At 39.7% G+C, this 17361-nt stretch overlaps 1 protein-coding gene across 4 annotated transcripts; it reads right to left on the bottom strand.

Annotated features, from left to right (window-relative positions):
- Positions 1–256: 256 nt before the first annotated feature.
- Positions 257–12483, bottom strand: LOC149023851 (2-dehydro-3-deoxyphosphooctonate aldolase). Of its 4 annotated transcripts, none has more exons than XM_089144327.1 (15): positions 12374–12483; positions 10713–10785; positions 10094–10191; positions 9868–9964; positions 8996–9061; positions 8673–8732; positions 8491–8565; positions 7677–7761; positions 5910–5968; positions 5692–5736; positions 2545–2643; positions 2226–2273; positions 1987–2034; positions 1447–1523; positions 257–1364 (listed from the first exon to the last, which is right to left on the bottom strand). In XM_089144327.1, exons 2-14 carry the CDS (start codon positions 10746–10748, stop codon positions 1467–1469), a joined length of 873 nt encoding a protein of 290 aa, XP_089000453.1. In that variant the 5' UTR covers positions 10749–10785; positions 12374–12483; the 3' UTR covers positions 257–1364; positions 1447–1466. The 4 variants fall into 4 exon arrangements, with proteins under 4 accessions (XP_089000453.1, XP_089000454.1, XP_089000451.1 ...); XM_089144328.1 differs by having other exon boundaries at positions 257–1238; XM_089144325.1 differs by having other exon boundaries at positions 259–1523; positions 12320–12388.
- Positions 12484–17361: the final 4878 nt, after the last annotated feature.

Genomic DNA, 17361 nt, shown 5'->3' with positions numbered 1-17361 from the left:
AAATCTCTAAATTTAGGATCCAATTGATGTCATATTGAGTGCAATCTTTTTATTCATTGATTTACTGGTGAAACTTTAGAATTTTTTATCACAAATTTTAATGCTCTTTCGGAGGATCCGCTCAAGGTATTGAGATCAAGAGATTATATCCTTGGCGAAATCCCACTATATATTTAAATACTTATATAAAGCTTTCTTAGTAAAAAAATATACCGACTTAGTGAAAGAAAAAAAAAACTGATATATAAAGCTGTCTGAAGATGTAGTTAAAATATGCGTAAACTAGCCCTAAACCTCAATTCCAAAAAGAGCAGAACTTCCCACATGACTGGATGAGCCGATCCAATTGATTTGACCAATCTAAGAAAACCTTGTCATATTCATAATTTCTTAAGATTGAAACCGATCTGAGATTACAAAAGATGCCTACCCACACGTCCAGACTGTTATACCCATACCCATGCCTTTGTCTTAGTCTGTTAAATTCTGAGTATGGATATCCCCACATCCCTCCACCATGCCTTCAAAAGAGAAGTTCATCTTTGGTCCACTAGAATAGACCTTCCTAAATATATGATAGAGAGGTATAAAGACGGTGTTATCGATCCCATCTGTTAATTTTTCTCCATAAGAAACTAAAGAATTTGTATTGCAAGACTAAATGATCCATCTATGATACAACCTCTGTGTCTACCTTCAACAGGTTGCCATGGATTGTGCCAAAAAGACTAATGAGTGAACCATATCATACATGTATTGTTTCAGGGGGGCGTTAAATTGCTCTCATGATCAGATGCCATATTAGATGGCAATCAACTCAACCATTAAACACTTTAACCAACAAAGGATGAACATTAATCAAACACAATTAGTATTAGTTACCATATGATGACATTCTTTCTTTAACAGAAAGTAATTTAACCTTCACAGGAAATAAAGTTCTTTACCAACTTACTCATACAACATGTGTATCTAATGCCTGTGCAATCACCATGTAAGCGAATGCTACAGCATGATCAACTTGTGCGTCTGATCTTCATCAAATTGCTGATCTCCATCCCTATGTACTTTGAAAGCCACATGTGAATCAACACCATTATATTCAAACGCCATCCCACAAATAGTACCTGATAGAATAGATCTCACTAATGCCCAAATCCTATATTTCCTCCGGAGAGTAGATTCTGCTTCAATAAGCTCGCCAGTCAGTGGTTAATGATTATAACCTTTTTTAACCTCTGCAAGTAAATAATTTCCAATACAAACTTTTCTGTAACACATAATCAAGATACAGTCTTGAGTTGTAAATAAAAAAGCCGCATGCTGATATGAGTACCCCTATTTGAAATTGCGGAGTGCATAAACTGCATATTACAAAATGTTAATCCCATCTGATATAACAATGGAACAAATTAGCTTCACCTAATGTTGTCATAGCTGTTTTACCTTTGTGAACACTTTCAAGGCTAATCACGAAAGGGTGTGAGATCTATTTTGAATGGTTGTTTCCCCTTGCTCACCCTCTGAGATACAAGAACAGAAAAAATGTCAGTGAAAATATCAACCTCTATTAAAATAAAAAAAATGTCATAACATGTGAAGGGTATAGATTGAATAACTTTCTGAGGATACTTGCAGCAAGATGTAAGCTATTGAATTCCCAGACCAAACAAAGGGTCCAACACTTGTCTTTCGTTCTTATTATTTTTCGTTTCTGACAGGTCAAACTTAGGAGATCTAACACCAAACAGTTACAGCTCACAGCTGATTAAGCACATTTTTTTGAGTAAGGGGGAACAGCTTTGAGGAGACTTCAATTCTAATTTGTCCTTGCAACCCATTACAGATGCTAGTATAACTACCTAGAGACAGCTGGTTCACCTGTCATGTTAAATGATACAGGCCTGAAGACTGGTTTTTCCAGTTCTACTGCAAGTATCCATCACTGAAAGTAATTTCCCTACAGCTTATACGGCAAGTACTTACAGCAATTGTCATGAGCTCCTCCAATAACTCCTCCAAATGACGAAGAGGCTATTCAATAAACAAACAGCAGATGTTAAAAGATGGTGGAATTTTTTAAAATTTTTTTTGGGGGTACACAATGGTGGAATAGTTAAATATTATTTTAGCAGCAAGATTCACTTCTCTTTCTGTTAATGGAATGAAAGTTTCTTTGATAGCAAGAACTATTCCAACAATAACAAAATGGAAAAGTTACATACCCATTGAGTTGGACCATCAACAGGAGCATTTAGAGGGTCATCATGCACCTAATCACCAAAAAGGGAAACATTTAGCTTACCCTAACCATAATGCGAATGAAGAAGAAAAGATACTCTGCAACTGTTTCAAAACTATGGTCTTTATTGTTTCTTCCTTGGCCTACAACTAATTACAGCTTCAAATAAACTGGCTATTCTGTTTTTGGTTCTTGTCTTTTTTATTCATTGTCCTGCAAACTAAACTAGGGGCAAAGAAAATACACAACTGACAGAAGGGTGCAATGTGAATGACAACTTAGCATAAGCTTTAGCCATGTACCTCCATGAATATTCCATCCACCCCAACTGCAACTGCTGTCCTCGCGATACATGGTATTAATTCACGAAGACCTCCACTGGCAACACCTCCACCTTCTAGCTGATTAAGAAAGGAAGACACAGCTACTTTCACAATGGAGAGTCGAAATTGACAAGCAATTGAATAAAAGAACCTCTCTACCAAGTCATCTAAGAGCTGATGGATATGTTCAACAAGAGAGACCAGCAATACAGTAAAAATTACAAAGAAAACAAATACATGTATAAGAATTTAAATAATAGAGAAAATCGTCAACACTAAAGAGATATTGGAATATTATATGTTTAGCAACATCACTTGAGAACTTTGTACCAGTGTTTTATCAATCAAGGCAATAAAGGTGACAGAAACCAATATAACTTCATATCAAGGTAAAATGCAAACTCATATTTTACAACCCAAGAACCAGGTTTAATAGATGAAAAGACTGATATAACCTAGACCCCAATTAATGGGTACTTCTTTTCTCATAAACTATTTGGTTAAAACAATTCTTAAGATTCCATAATACACCTTTATTGTGTTTCTGTATCAGGTATTCCTTCCAGATGTTTGGAAACATAATCTTGCAGACACCAGTTCTTTCAGAAACTAGCAAGTCAAAAAGAAGGAACTAGACTTATATAGATAAATCCAAAGTGACAGGAAATTAAAAATTATACATAAAAAGAGGACATAGTTTGCATACTTGAAATGACTGGGGGAAAAAAATGTTGGAACAGGGCAATATTTATCTAGTAATATCATAAGTTGAACAAAAGGGTTTACTACATTTATTTTTGTTTCCCATGATTTAATATAAGAATGAAAAAATAATAGCTCGATAGCATTGCAAACAAAATGATACGGAGAGAAATGTCGGCTACCCTAAACTTGGTTCTAGCACAGAATCAGCACTTTTTTCCCCGACAGGTAAGAAATATTATCCAGTGAATGCATTGATTTTTGTTGTAAAACTGAAAAAGAATCATTGTTCGTGACACCATGTCATGACATCAAATGGCATCCACTATTCAAATGATTTGATCACATCTTTTAAACAATACCAGAATGACCTCCCAAGACCCAAGCCTCTAGAGCAACCATCTAAGTTTAGCTTAGCTGCAACCAAAGGAGGACGAACCAAGAGAATAAACAACAGAAGATAGGTAACAATAATGCGAACTTGACCTTGAACCAGGGAAAAACCAATGGAAGATCAATTGCCACAGGATCAATACAACAGGGATGAAGAAAACTGAATATCTGGAACTTGTTTTATTTCTCTTTTCTTTCACCTGTGAAAGAAGAACAGAAGGATAAAGAAAGAAGGGGATATACTACTGTCTCAGTCCAGGTTCTGTCACTCAGGGCCTCTCACCCACAATCTCTCACTGTCACTGCCTCTCACAGCTTCAACCATAGGTCACTTTCATCAATCTCATCTCTTTTCTGCTCAGTCTCATACACTTCCAATCAACTCACCAATGGTTACAAAATTAGCAACTTCCAATAGTGTGGGGTGATTGTTCAGCTGCTAGTAAAACTGAAAAAGAAGTAACATTAAAATATAAGCTCAAGCTATTGACTAAATAACAATGCAAGAAAATAGAAACTAATAGATAGTGTTAGAAATTGTGGGTTATTGGCAATAAATACTTTCCTTTTTTGGGTCTACTCCCTTTTTTAAGGATCCTATTAATGTTCCACCTTTGATGATGAACTTCCAATAGTTATTTCTCAGACTGTTGATCTGCAAGTTACAGTTTGGTCTCTTCTTCTGCCTATTTAAACTGATGTCACCGTTGTTTTTGAGAGGCATCCGAGGACAGTTGCTGCACTGCTCTCATAGCTCCCCCACGTCTACCTCCCTCATCTGTGGATCCAGTGGTAAGCCCTCCTGAATTTGTTGTTCTGATTGCCCTTCGTAAAGGTACTCCAATTCAGTATCCAGTTTCTCATTTTGTTTCTTGTTCTAGTCTTTCTCTCATATTTTACCCTTATCTTTTTCCTAGCTTCCTTTACCGTTTTGCTTGGTAAACAAGTAAACCATATCTTAGGATAGTTTCCTATTTCAGAACTTTCCTTTTTGTAGATAATATTGTATTTCCTTTTTCTGTAATTTAGTTTAGGAAAGATATCCTAAACTAATATTGATTATTGATCTATAAAGTAAGGAGACGAGGAGCCTTACCTGTGCAAGTTCTCTCTTCCCCTTCTCCTCTTTTCTCTCTCTTCTCTAACGCCTCCTGGTCTTTTCTGTTCTCTGGTTCTGATATCTAAGCTACTGGTTTGCTACAGATAGTATCCCAATAAACATTGGCAGCATGACTTGTGGTACTGTTAGTGTTACAGTAACTTCTTTCTTTTAAGTATCTTGGTCCCATCTCTTCTTTATGCTTCTTCAGCTGTTGATATACACAAGGAAAGAATGAGACAATCAACATCTTCAGATTGAAGACTCAGTTGATGAGCCACAATGAATATTAGAAGTTGAAGCTCAGTCAACTGATCAAATCCAAGACCTGTATGTTAACTGGAAGGATCCTTAAAGTTGAGTTCCTCAATTAGCCATGCTACTGCCTCCAGTAAAATTTATGATTCTTCTCACATTAACAATTGTGCTACATAGGAATAGTCCCTGCCCCCACTCTGCTTGTGCGAAAGCCTTTGGCACCGAGTTTGCCCTTTCTTTCCTTAAGGAGAACACATAATGTAAAACCGCATGATCCTCCGCTATGGTGAGACAATATAATGAAATCCCATGAGATGAGGTTCCCATATAATATGGTTGGATTGAGATCACAATTGCCACGCAAGGCAGACCACATTATTAAGTTACCAAATACATTAGAGATCTTCAAGTCAGTCAATACCTCAATAAATCTCACCAAAGAATCAGAGGTAGCTTGTAAATAATAGTTTCAATATTCATGAAGGGGGCATTTGTGCCTCTTTTTCATCAATTAATGAAGTACAACTTCAGCAGCAAACTTAAGGTGATTAACTTGAAGAAAAATGAAAAGTTATAAATTCATTGAGTATATGTGTGTATTTGTAGTACTCAAGGATAAACAGAATTTCTAATTATAAGCAGAATTTGTAGTACTCAAGGTATTTGAGACATACCTTCTTTCCAGCAGGCTGCTGCAGTGAATGTGTAACATCTGCAACCTTTAAGGAAATAAATTCAATTAAACAGGCAACTAATTAACATGACTTCTTAGTGTGCAAGTATCTAGCAATGTAAAGTTACACAAGACCTTCAAGGTTACTGCTACACTAATTGGGAAGAAAATGGTTGCATCAACGACCAGGAAATGATGTTTGAACAAATATTCACTTACAACAGGACAATTAGCTTCCCTGATCCATTCCAGGTTGCGTGGGTCGACAATCAAATCATCTGCACATTAAAACAAAGTTTGATATGGTCATCAAATGATACAGATAAAAGCAATCAATGGGGGATGAGGAATTCCATGTTTTCTCATTGACCCAGTCACTCGGAAGCTCAAGTTACATTGCTTCCTCTCCCCTCATTCTCTAGGTTTATGAACAAGATGCATCTCAAATCACTTAAGGGCTAAAGCTAAACTCAAGCAGAGAAGTAAAATATCTTTAATGATGCTCTGAATCAGATAGGTTGATTCACCATCCATAAGCCAAGAAGTTTCCCAGCATCCTAAGTTCAGCAGCTCCACTAACATAAATTTGAGAACAGATTGGAACAGTTTCAACGACCCCTGCTACTGACAGTGAAGCACACATGAAGCAGCAGTTGTGCCAATGCTGCTCAAATTTGAATAAATCAATACAGATTCTTCCATAACTTTTAATGTCCATCACATGGTCATAAAAACATACTTGGCCTACAGGGTATGCATGGTAACAATGTTACAGAGGATGACGGTGACAAAATTAAAGCCGGAAAGAGATTGCTTAGGATAATCTTTGTGTTTTTATGTAGAAATGAGTGAAATATAAAGTAAACCTTGGTCACGCATAATCAGATCATGACGTAGAGAAACATTATCTTTTTCTATGAAGGAGATCCCTAAGCCTGATGGCATTCAAGAACTTCACCTTTTGGATGCAAGAGGTAGCTTGTTTTAGTATATTGAGTTATGGGTAACCATTTTTGTGCAAACAGACCAGCTGTGCAAGTTGCTTTCATTCCTTGAATGCTTTAAGCTAAAAGCCCTATCATCTTAGGGACCATTTGGATGTTCATTGTACAATGCTGGAGCCATTTGCATCCTGCCAACTCCATTGTCTGCGAGTCTAACAGCCTTGGTTTGCACCAAACCTCAAAAGATTGAAAGTTTCAATTTCACCAATGGTATCTTTTCTTTTTGCTTTTCTTTTCTGAAATGACTTCAAGTGTTGTTCGTTATTTTTATATGAGAGAAATAAATCTATTGGATGGTCTATATTAGATGGAGTTGAGTTTGTACAGTGTAATCAACTTCTAGTGTTGCCTTCGACTATCAACTGTAGCATCTCAAAGTCTCCAAGGATGTACTCTGGAGAAGTAGTATGCGTTTCGTAACGTTTCCGTTCTGAGAAACCAGTTCTTATGCAAAACCGTTTTTTATGTTTCTGTGCTAAAAGACCGTTCTTTGCTTGAAAATGGGCATTTGATAAATCCGTTCTGAAAATATTTTTAGAACACTAATAGAATAAGTTGGTGTTTTTTTTTTTTGTTGAAAAATAAGTTGGTGTTTGATAAACTCGTTCTAAGGCTTCAATTTGAACAAATTTTATCACTTCCGTTTCTATTCTTTGGTAAAAACATATTTTGGATGTTCTGCAAAAAGGGTTCTTTAGAACACTTTTCTAACCGGTCCATTCTTAAAGAACAGAAGAACGAACCGTTTTATCAAACGCCTCTAACCCGTTCTTCCGTTCCCAAAGAATAGAAGAACGCCAAAAACGTTTTTTAAGAACGTTATCAAACGCGCCCGTAATGAATTTACACAGCTGTTCTGTTAATCTTACTTCTTAGCTTATTAGATTAAAAGTCCCTTTTTCTGAAGAAAAATGATATACATCATAACTAAGAACCTACACTTCAAAAAATCTCAGAAGCCTATGGCAAAAGCAAGACTTACGATAACCAAACATTGTTCCTCGCTCACAGACCATGACATTCTCGTTCCCAGCCAATCTAACTTTTTCAGCAGAATTTACCATCACCTGAAAAATTCCCAGTCATTAATTAACACAATGCTTGGGAATAACTTGTCCACAAAAAAAAAAAAAAAAGAAGAAGAAGAAGAGAAAATTGTGCTATCTAAGTTGAACAAGATAATGAGCTATAGCTCTTTCTAGCTTATGTCTATTCCACATAAAATTGCAGACAGGTGTTTGAAGAAAGGAGACTACAACACACAAAATCCTCCTTAAGTTAGCATCTCCAGTTCAGGATCTGAATCAAGCATATGAATCATTACCAAATTTCAGGAAATGAAATGCAAAAGGTATACATTTTCAGTTCTTGGTCCAACTTCCACCAGGAAATATCAGTCTTGGTATTGGTATCAGTATCTGCGGATGCCAATCTGGATTGACTGGTATTGGCATGGATCAGCCAATTCTTTTCTAATGATTTCGAACGCTGATACCCAACCCAGGATCAGCCAGGTACTGATATAAGTCAAGGCTGATCTGAAGATTCTGAACAATCCAACACCAATACCTCAGTCTATGGCAACAAGTACAATATGGGTCTGCACTCACAAATTGATGGGAACCCCACAGAAAAGCATTATAAAGTACTTCTGTAATTCCATAGATTTAGAACTGCTGATATTCCACTATTGTAATGGAAAGTAGACAAGGATTAGACAAGGACAACTACAACATATTTAAATATTTCTGGTACCTGAAAATTAAGAGGGAAAATAGTAGGTTCTGAATGCTTACTGATGGAGCACAAAATTGGCCTTTCTTGATATTGATAATCTTTCCAGTTTTGGCAGCAGCAACTAGGAGATCCGTCTGTAACAAAAGTGAGAAGTATCAGAACCCAGAATCATTAAATTCAGGGATAAATATTTTCTATGATCAGATAAGTAGAAAGTGATTAGAAAGTTGACAATAGTAACCTGTCGGCATAGGAAAGCAGGGATCTGAATAATATCGGCAACTCTACCAACAGGTTCACACTGCATGTCAAGAAAGAAGCAAAGAAAAAATGAAATATTTCACTTATTTTTTATTTCACCATTATTATTATTATTATTATAACTCATTTGAGTTTGGAGTTCATACATCAAACAATAAAATCCTGAATAGATGGGAAACAGAAATAGAAAGACCATGTGGAATGACACAGAATGATAAATAAGGCTTTACCTATAATATGCCCTTAAAGGACCGATTCAACAAGAAACAGTTGGGTGTTCATAAGGTGCAGAGCAGAATATACCTGACTTGTCTCATGAACATCAGTCACTATCGGGATATCATAAGCCATTTTGACTTTTTCAAGGATCTGCAATGAAAAATTAGCAATAAGAACAGCTAATCAATCAAAGAACAAGCCTGCTGCTAGCAAAGTTTAAAATCCCATCTCCTCTCTGGTCAAGACACCAAGATATTGAGATTTCGGCCAAAATTTCAGAAAAACATGGTACAATGGTGTACCATTTCTCAATTAGATGTTTCAGTGGGTTTTAGATGGTCTTTAGGTCTGATTTTTGTATTCAGCCTAATTTGAAGCCAACAAACAAAATGGCAATGTTGTTTTTTTACTAAAACCTAACATAAAGTGGTGATCTTGATTTGCACATGCCCGGCCGTATGCGGACGAAACTCGATCATATATTTTCACAAATGTAAACATGGATATGTAAAAGAAAATTGAAACTTTCATTAAGATGCAAGAAGAAATACTGAGAAGTAATCAAATCTCAATTACAATTTAAAAATTACAAATTACAATTTACAATTACAACCCCTTGAAATTTCACCAAATTTATCAAAATTTCAACGAAATTTCGTTTCAGACCATGTTTTTATGAAATTTAGTACAATAGTTGTTAGTGCAATTCAATTTTTTTTTTTTTTTTTTTTGGGGGGGGGGTTGTAAACGTTGCTAGTGCAATGTCAAATATTGAAAACTATTAAATTCTAGACTTAAATTTGTAGAATAACTGGGAAGTCAAAATAGTTGCATGGTAATGCTGATTAACTAAAGCATCATTTTCAGAAATGGCCATGACTTAAAAATGTAAACAGAATTTATAGTTTCAAGTTTCAACAACACTAAATACAAAGTTTTGAGAAACAAAATTCTACCTTCAAGCCTTCAGCCATACCAGGACCACGAAATGACTTGGATGAAGTACGGTTAGCTTTGTCAAAGCTTGACTTGAAAACCAGCTGCAGGCCAAGTCTGAATAGACAGAAATAAAAATATTGATAAGAAGCATGCTACTTTCATTGTTTAAAAAGGAAATGTAACTATTTCTCAACCACATTTTTCACCAAAACCAAGGGACTGTTTGAAAGAACTGGAACTCACTTGGACGTGATGTTCTTTATATTTTTTGCCATTTGTAGAATGTGCTCCTCAGATTCAATCACATTGGGGCCAGCTAATAAGAAAAAAGGCTCTGCTGTCTATTTGGTGTCATGCAAATGAAACATCTATCAGTATCACATGTAATGGTCAACAAATGTAAAGTCTACACAGAGTAACTTATTTAGTTGATTTCGTGACACTAAGTCACTAACTTAAAACCATATCTCACAACAAAGGCCTAGGCCTTAAAAGATCATGTGATAATAAATACACAGAAATTCTCCACTTCCTGTTTCATCAAAAGCACAAAGTAGTTGATTTCCTGACGGTTAACAGTATATCTGAACCATAATCATACAACCCACTCTCAGGGTTTGCAAGTCTGTAGTACCAAATATAGATAAGTTTTCCTTCATGTTCCACCATATGTATGAATTAGTCATCAAGATTCTCTGTTCACATTCTTAAGAGCTAACAGAATCTCCTAAATGACAGAAAACCTAGTTCAATAAAATAATGCGGTCCATTTACAATAAAATGTGCAAATAGCATGAAAATAATTTGTAAAAAGTAAAGGAATATGTTCCGAGAAAGAAGGAATTCTAAGAGTAGTCTTAACCTTCAGCTGGTTAAAGAGCACCGTGGAGGATTCCATCACTTGATTTCAGCCACTAGTTGGAAGTCAAATAAAACTGCAAAAAGTGAGTTGAAAACAACATTCAGACATGGATAATAGAACAAAATTATACATAAGAGTGTCTGTGCTTCAAAGAAAAGATGAAGCTCGCTCAAAACAGAAAGATGTATGTGCTCGACAGGAAATCCTAAATATGCATCAGTGAAAACCATAAAATAAAGTACGCAAACATAAAGTGATACTACTTTTCAAAAATCCAGTCCACAAACGGAAATTATACATTATGGTTTTAATATAACTGCTCCATAAGAGAAAATACAGGCATAGTAACCATGTAAGACATGTGCACCACCTAATGCCAAGTGTAATTGAAAGTTAAGGCTAAACTAGCCATGAAAACCGTCAATGATGAATGCCAGACATTATTTGTAATGAGCTTACTAGAACAAGAATTTTACCAAATACACAGCAGCCAGAACCATACTAACCACCAACATCAATTAGAAATAAGTCTAAAATAAAAACATTCTCATCCATGTAGGTGAAAACAAAAAGCCTATTGCAGCTAGGATTTAGGAACAGATTAAGAAATAGAAATCAGCTGCAAGGTAAGAAAGAAAGTCCCAAGCAGTTGAGAGGATACAAATTCAAATGTACTAGATTCGGGCTAAAGCAGTAAATGAAGCATGAGGTTGAGGGAAAGAGAGAAGGCACGAACCAGTTTAGTTTAGCAGAAAATAGCTTCCCCAGCCATAGCAGCTCATGGGATCAATTTCTTGGTTTCCTTCCCTCCAATAGCTAATTTTGCATTTCAAGTTCCTCTTAGCTTCTGAATTGTGCCGGTAAACAAGTTTCATTATCCTTTCGTAGTTGTAGCTCATGTCGTTCTAGCCAAAGCTTTTTTTTTTTTGGTTATGTTAATGTTTGGTACATTCTTCTGAGCTTTATACACTACATATCTCAACTTCAGTTCGTTTATGCTACTCAAGGTCAAAATGTTATTGACAGGATCAACAAACCAAAGTTTTACACTAAGAAATCCAGTGTTCTGTTTTCAATTCAGCCATGTAGATTTAGAACTTCAATGCTATATCTCTCTGTTATGACAAATTCCATTCCAAAATCAAATTTTCCCTTTATTTTTCAACAGTTGTGCTTAATTGATTCTACCAGTCGATTTGAATTCGACAAACCAGATGACAAGGAGTTTTTCATCTAAGCTAAAAAGGGGAAAGGGGGCTAAGGTTCCAAACTAGAGAACTGAAAAACTTCGGTTGTTTCGGTTTTTTACTTTGGGAATATAGCGCTTTTCTAGTTTTGAGAGTTGAGTAACCCATAACCCAAAAGCCTTACGAAATGTAGTCTAATACTAACGGTTACAGCCATATGAGTTGCTTAACAAAAATTGCAGATAAAAACCAGAATGCATCCAAGAGAAAACTAGAATTATTTGCAAAATAAACAGAAATGCAGTTTGTGAGAATGAAGTGCCATCTAAGAAATTGCAAATTGATCTGCAAATTATAATGGTCAATAATTTAGAAGTTTTTCAGGGAGAACAAAGATTTTGAGAAAAGAACAAGTCGAACCTCAACTGAATACAGTTGAATGGATCTCAGAATTCGAGCGAATATAAATCATACCTGAAACTGAAAATGCGTAACTGAAGAAGTGAGAAGGAGCTACACCGAAGCAGAGAGAAATTGTAGGCCCTGTCGCTTTCCGGTGTCCACTCTATTAGATTGTCAGTGGAGGAGAGACTATTATCCCCACCCCCCTCCCTTTTTCCGCCTTATTTATTTATTATCCCCCCCACCCCCCCCCCGCCCCCCCCCCCCCCCCTGGCCCCCACCGCAAAACGAAAGCGTCGGATGTGGCCCGACCGCCGGGGTCGGGAGTCCACCTCCGAAGGCTAAGTCGCTTGATGAACTTAATCACAAACGGCTCTCCTAGAAGCGCAGAGCTAAGGAATGAAGAACTGGGAAAGGTGATCTAGATAGCAGATCGCCGATAGTTTAGGTCTATCGCATGTATCCGAACCCGAGTCTCGTATAGTATTCTTTTTGATCGATCCCCTCACCTTGTATGGTAGTGAGGTTTATATAGAGTGTACCTTCGAATCTCCTTCGTTGGATGCACTTGAGCCTTCTTCGGGTAGTCGTTGGATCTTATCAGTGAGATCCGTTGAGCAATAGACTTCTACTAGTTTGGGCTAGTAGAGGACTCCTGAGATAACCTTTAGGTTATACGATGTTTATCCCTTCGATAATGATTATCCGCAGCCGTCAATTCGAGTCCGCCATCATTAGGGTGATTACCCTAATCCATAAGTAGGATTAGGGCACGCTTGCAGCCGAATAAGCTTTCTTCTTCAGCAAGCCATCTTCTGGATCCGGTTTGCTCGGGAGCGAATCGGTTCTTTCCGTCTCGACCGGGGTCGAGGGTCGGACCAGGTATGAACCCGGTCTGATCATAATCCCTCCGTATCACGAGCCCCCCTGCACTAAGCTTTCGGTCGATCCCGAGGGCTTGGTTTTTAACCGGGTTCGTCGTCGATGATAATCTCGCGTGCTTCATTAAATGTCATATCACATTTAATGCGGTGGTCACTTTTCCTCGAGCGTTGCGAGGAGTGTAAGGCCACATATCTCCTTGCAGCTTGATCTCGTCGTGGCTCACGTCATCCAAGCGACGGTTTCCGAACGCCTATTTCGGATTCGTGAGTTCAAACTTTCAAAACGTCTTTCAATCTTGATCGCTGATTTTGAATCAATCTCGATCGTTCGGATTCCCCGAACACTCGTGCGGGAGTTTTAAAAGCGGTTCGTTGTCTTCGTAGGTTTCATTCTTCCCGTCTGGAATTTGAACCTTTGTTGTCCGCTTTCGCGCCTTCCCCGCTCTCAAGCTTCCGTCTCACCGAATCAGCAAGTTTACCGGTCTTTTTCTTTTTGTAGTTTACTCGAAACGAGTAATGGCGGACGATAGGGCTTCTTTAGTACCCCTTGTTGGTAATAGCAAGTGATGCTTTTGCCTCTCCCGCTCCCGAACAAATGGATAGTGATAACAAAACCCTAACTCGTCCTCCGCAAGAGTTCGCTGAAGTTTCTCAAAAAGGTTTTGAAAGAAAAACCGAAACTTCTCCCCGTCCTTCTCGAGTCCGGATCTTCCAAGATTGTCGAGTCTTCTAGGCAGCCTCAAACCTCCGGGTCCAATGGTGGACTCGGCTCTGCTCCCTCCATTTACAATGAGGAAACCCTTCTTTCAGCCTGTCCAAGATTTTGATCTTCCTTCCTCATATCAGGTTAGGGCTCCCCACCCCGATGAGAGGGTTGATTCATCCCTTTCGGGTGAATTTTCTCCCGTATATAGATGCACCGGAAAGCGGGGTTCGCTTTCCCTTTTTTAATCCTTTGTTCTCCGCAGCTTTGAATCACTGGAACATTTGTCCCGGAATGCTCCTCCCCAATAGCCGGCGTCTCATCGTCGGCTTCTTGGGTTTGTGTTTTGAGCTTGGCATTACGCCATCTCTTTCTCTCTTTGTACATTTTCATGTTCTTTCTATCTCCCATCCTCCCGGATGGGTTTTTCTTTCCAAACGCAATAAGGCTGAACTTGATTGGAGGGGCAGCATCCTTGTCAAAGGAACTTGCCCTTCTAACCACAAAAGATGGCGCGAACGATACTTTTTCTCGTCGAGCGCCTCCATCAGATCTTAACTTCCCAACCACCTGGAGGAGGTTTACTTCTTCTTCCGAGAGTAACCGGGGCCTTCCCTTATCCAGAGAAGACGAGGCGGCCATCAGGAAGATCAAATCCATTCCGTGGTATCAAGAGATACATGGATATGAAGTGGAGTATAACTCCATCCTTCAAGATCGGGGCTTGGCTCATTGTGAGCTTCTAACCATCATCCTTTGATTTGACTCAAGTGATATGTTTTGAATTCCGACTCTTGTCCTTCTTCTTTGCAAGTGCCTCCCCGAATGAACCCCGAAAGCCTCGCGGGTGAAGGCCGCTAGGGCCGTTGTGACAGCCGAGCAACGATCGCCTGTGGTCTTGACCGTAGATCAAGAGGCTTCTCTTCCTCTCCCCGACCCCTCTTATAGGGGTATCAGGAATATCAGTGCCCGTAGCCGATGCTTCGGGTAAAGGGAAGAAACCGATGGTGGAGAGGTCTAATGTCTCTTCCTCCGCCCGAACCAAGAGGAGGCATGACACAATTGATGCTCCCTCCAACAAGAAATCCAAAGCTTCGACGGATGGTGAGGAGGTCTTCACCCCCCAAAGGACCCCCGAAGATGACCGACAGGTTACTCGGGATCCCGAGAAAGCCGCAATGGAGCTCCCTCGCCTTGCTCCTTCCGATCGCCAGGAGTTTGAAGCCCCGGATGACACCTCCCTTGTTAGTCAATCTACAAGGTACCGGTCTTCTTGCTTAGTTATATTTTCATAATTTCTTATGACTTCTTCTCGATATCTTCCGCCTTCCCAGGAATGCCGTGTTGAGCTTTTATCAACACATGGAAGCATTGAGCCGGGTTGGTCGCACCAGCTCCTTGCCGCAAACTTGTGAAGAGAAATTGGCCAAGGCCAATTCCGAAATAGACCAGCTGACCGCAGCCTACCGTGGAGCTGCAGAAAAGCATGAGGAAGAAGTGATCTCCTCAAGGAAGCCCTCGAAGCGCCGAAGATTCGTGCCGCCGCCGCCGAGCGCGAGGCCAGAAGCAAAAGCAGCTGCCACGTTGTTTGGTGACAGCCTTGAAATCAAAAGTAGGGAGCTCGAAGAACATCTGAAGTTGGCGATCCCTAGCAAGCCCGAGCATATAAAGCCGTAGCTTCGGAAGGAGTGCATTCGGAAATACCCGAACAACGTACCTTTCTCCGAGCTGCTAGGTCTCTACAACATTCAAGCTTATCGCATGGGGCAGAACGACGTTTGGGAGCGAATCCTTGATCGATCCCCGCCTTCGACACCGCTCCTTTTCGTGAGGTATGCCACAAAGAGGTCTTCGGGAAAGTTGGTATGGATCTCCCGGACCGGGCTCAGGAAGAAGATGATCCTTTTCCAGCCGACCCTCAATATGAGGCATACCCGAATGACGAGCCGGCACTTCCAGAGGAGAAATCACAAGCCGAGTCTCAAGTTGTTGCCGTAGAGGACTCAGCCGATGCCGCTCTTGAGGAAGGCTCTTCTCATGATCCCGAGAAAAGTTCTCCCGACTGTGGTCCCTCGGGCAACAATGAAGAAAAGGCTTAGGGAGTTGTCTTTTTGTAAAGATTTACCCTCAATTTAATGAATAGACATTTCTTTTTTCATGTTGGCCTCTATATTTCCCCGTCTCCTCGCCGAAATCTTGCCTTGAATATCAAAGTATTAATGATAAAACTTATCACTTAACTTTTCATTCCTCGCCGAATAATAATCTTGTAGAAAAATTGTGAAGATGCGTTTCGGGAAGATGCATTAATCTTCCCCACTACTTCATTTATTGCAAAGTCCGCACGTTTCCCTTCTCGCGAAGTTCAAACGTTTTCCCCGCCTTTGTATACCATTCATCAGTTTCCAATGAATCGGAAATACATCCGTTATTTTAATGGCGGTGTGCGACGATTGGAGGTATCTCTCGCATCGGTGCTCGCTTCCACATGTTTCCATGTGGCATCCCTCCGACCGTTGATCTTGCTTTCTCGGATTTCGAAGCGTCATTTCGATCTAGGTCGTCGGTTGTCCTTAGCCTTCAACCGTCGTCTTAATACCCGAGGCTATTTAAAGCCTTCGTGGGTACTCTCCATCTATCCCGACTTCTCGCAAGTTAGATTTGCTAAAGTGCCAAAGCGACCTTTCGTCCTTCGGCCTCGCTCCGTATTCCTCGTACTCCAACAACAGCTCTATCAACTTCCGAACAAGTGAGTTTTTTGATTACTCATCTCTTTCCCCACTTCCCCCCCGAGTAAACCGCACAAGTAGTTATACTTGGGGTTTAGTTTGTTGTTTTGTCGAAGGTTATAGAAAACTAGGGTTTCCCCCCCGTTGTTGTCGTTTATTTCGTACCGATACGGCTGGTTTTTTTTTTTTTTTTTTGCATAGTGGCTCCCAAGATCAACCCGAACTTTATCGGAGCAAAATCTTGCAAGAAAATCGTTCCGTCGGTGGTGGTTGGGGCCAAATGCGGTGGTTTCAGCTAGTGAATCCTCCAAGCGTAAGGCGATCGCGCCGGTGAATCTTCAAGTCGATTCCCGCAGCTTCGTTGATGCCGTCCCCGCGCCTCCTTTGCCCGAAGTGATCGCTCGTCTTTCCCAGAAGATCTTGATCACCCGCTGCCGATGGTGCCGCCGGCGCTCCCGCCGGTGAGCCTCGTTGGTGCACCCCCGAAGGAGACTCTTCGGGCATCCGAGGCAACTATGTTGGCGTCTCGATGAAGGTGTGGTCCCAGCAGGTGCTGCTCCTATTTCTAACTCTAGTGCTTGTTTGGCATCCTCCTCCTCTCCTTCCGAGTTGGAGGATTTTGCCACTAGGAAGCGCCGTCGGGTGACAAGTGATGAAGCTCATCCTTCTCTTGGTGTAGCTCATCCTTCTCATCCTTCGCTCGAATTAGTGTCAAACGAGTTTGACAGAGAGCGTTGGAATGGT

The sequence above is a fragment of the Hakea prostrata genome, chromosome 2 (genome assembly GCF_041222555.1).
Source record: "Hakea prostrata isolate BN-2017 chromosome 2, UWA_Hpros_2, whole genome shotgun sequence".
Lineage (NCBI taxonomy): Eukaryota > Viridiplantae > Streptophyta > Magnoliopsida > Proteales > Proteaceae > Hakea > Hakea prostrata.
This window is presented reverse-complemented; position numbering and strand designations above follow the sequence as displayed.

Coding starts and splice junctions, on each gene's coding strand:
- LOC149023851 (XM_089144327.1), bottom strand. CDS start 10,748: ATGGAATCCTCCACGGTGCTCTTTAACCAGCTGAAG. Junction 10,192..10,712: donor TGCTCTTTAACCAGCTGAAG/GTTAAGACTACT, acceptor GACACCAAATAG/ACAGCAGAGCCTTTTTTCTT. Junction 5,969..7,676: donor AGGAACAATGTTTGGTTATC/GTAAGTCTTGCT, acceptor TTTAATGTGCAG/ATGATTTGATTGTCGACCCA.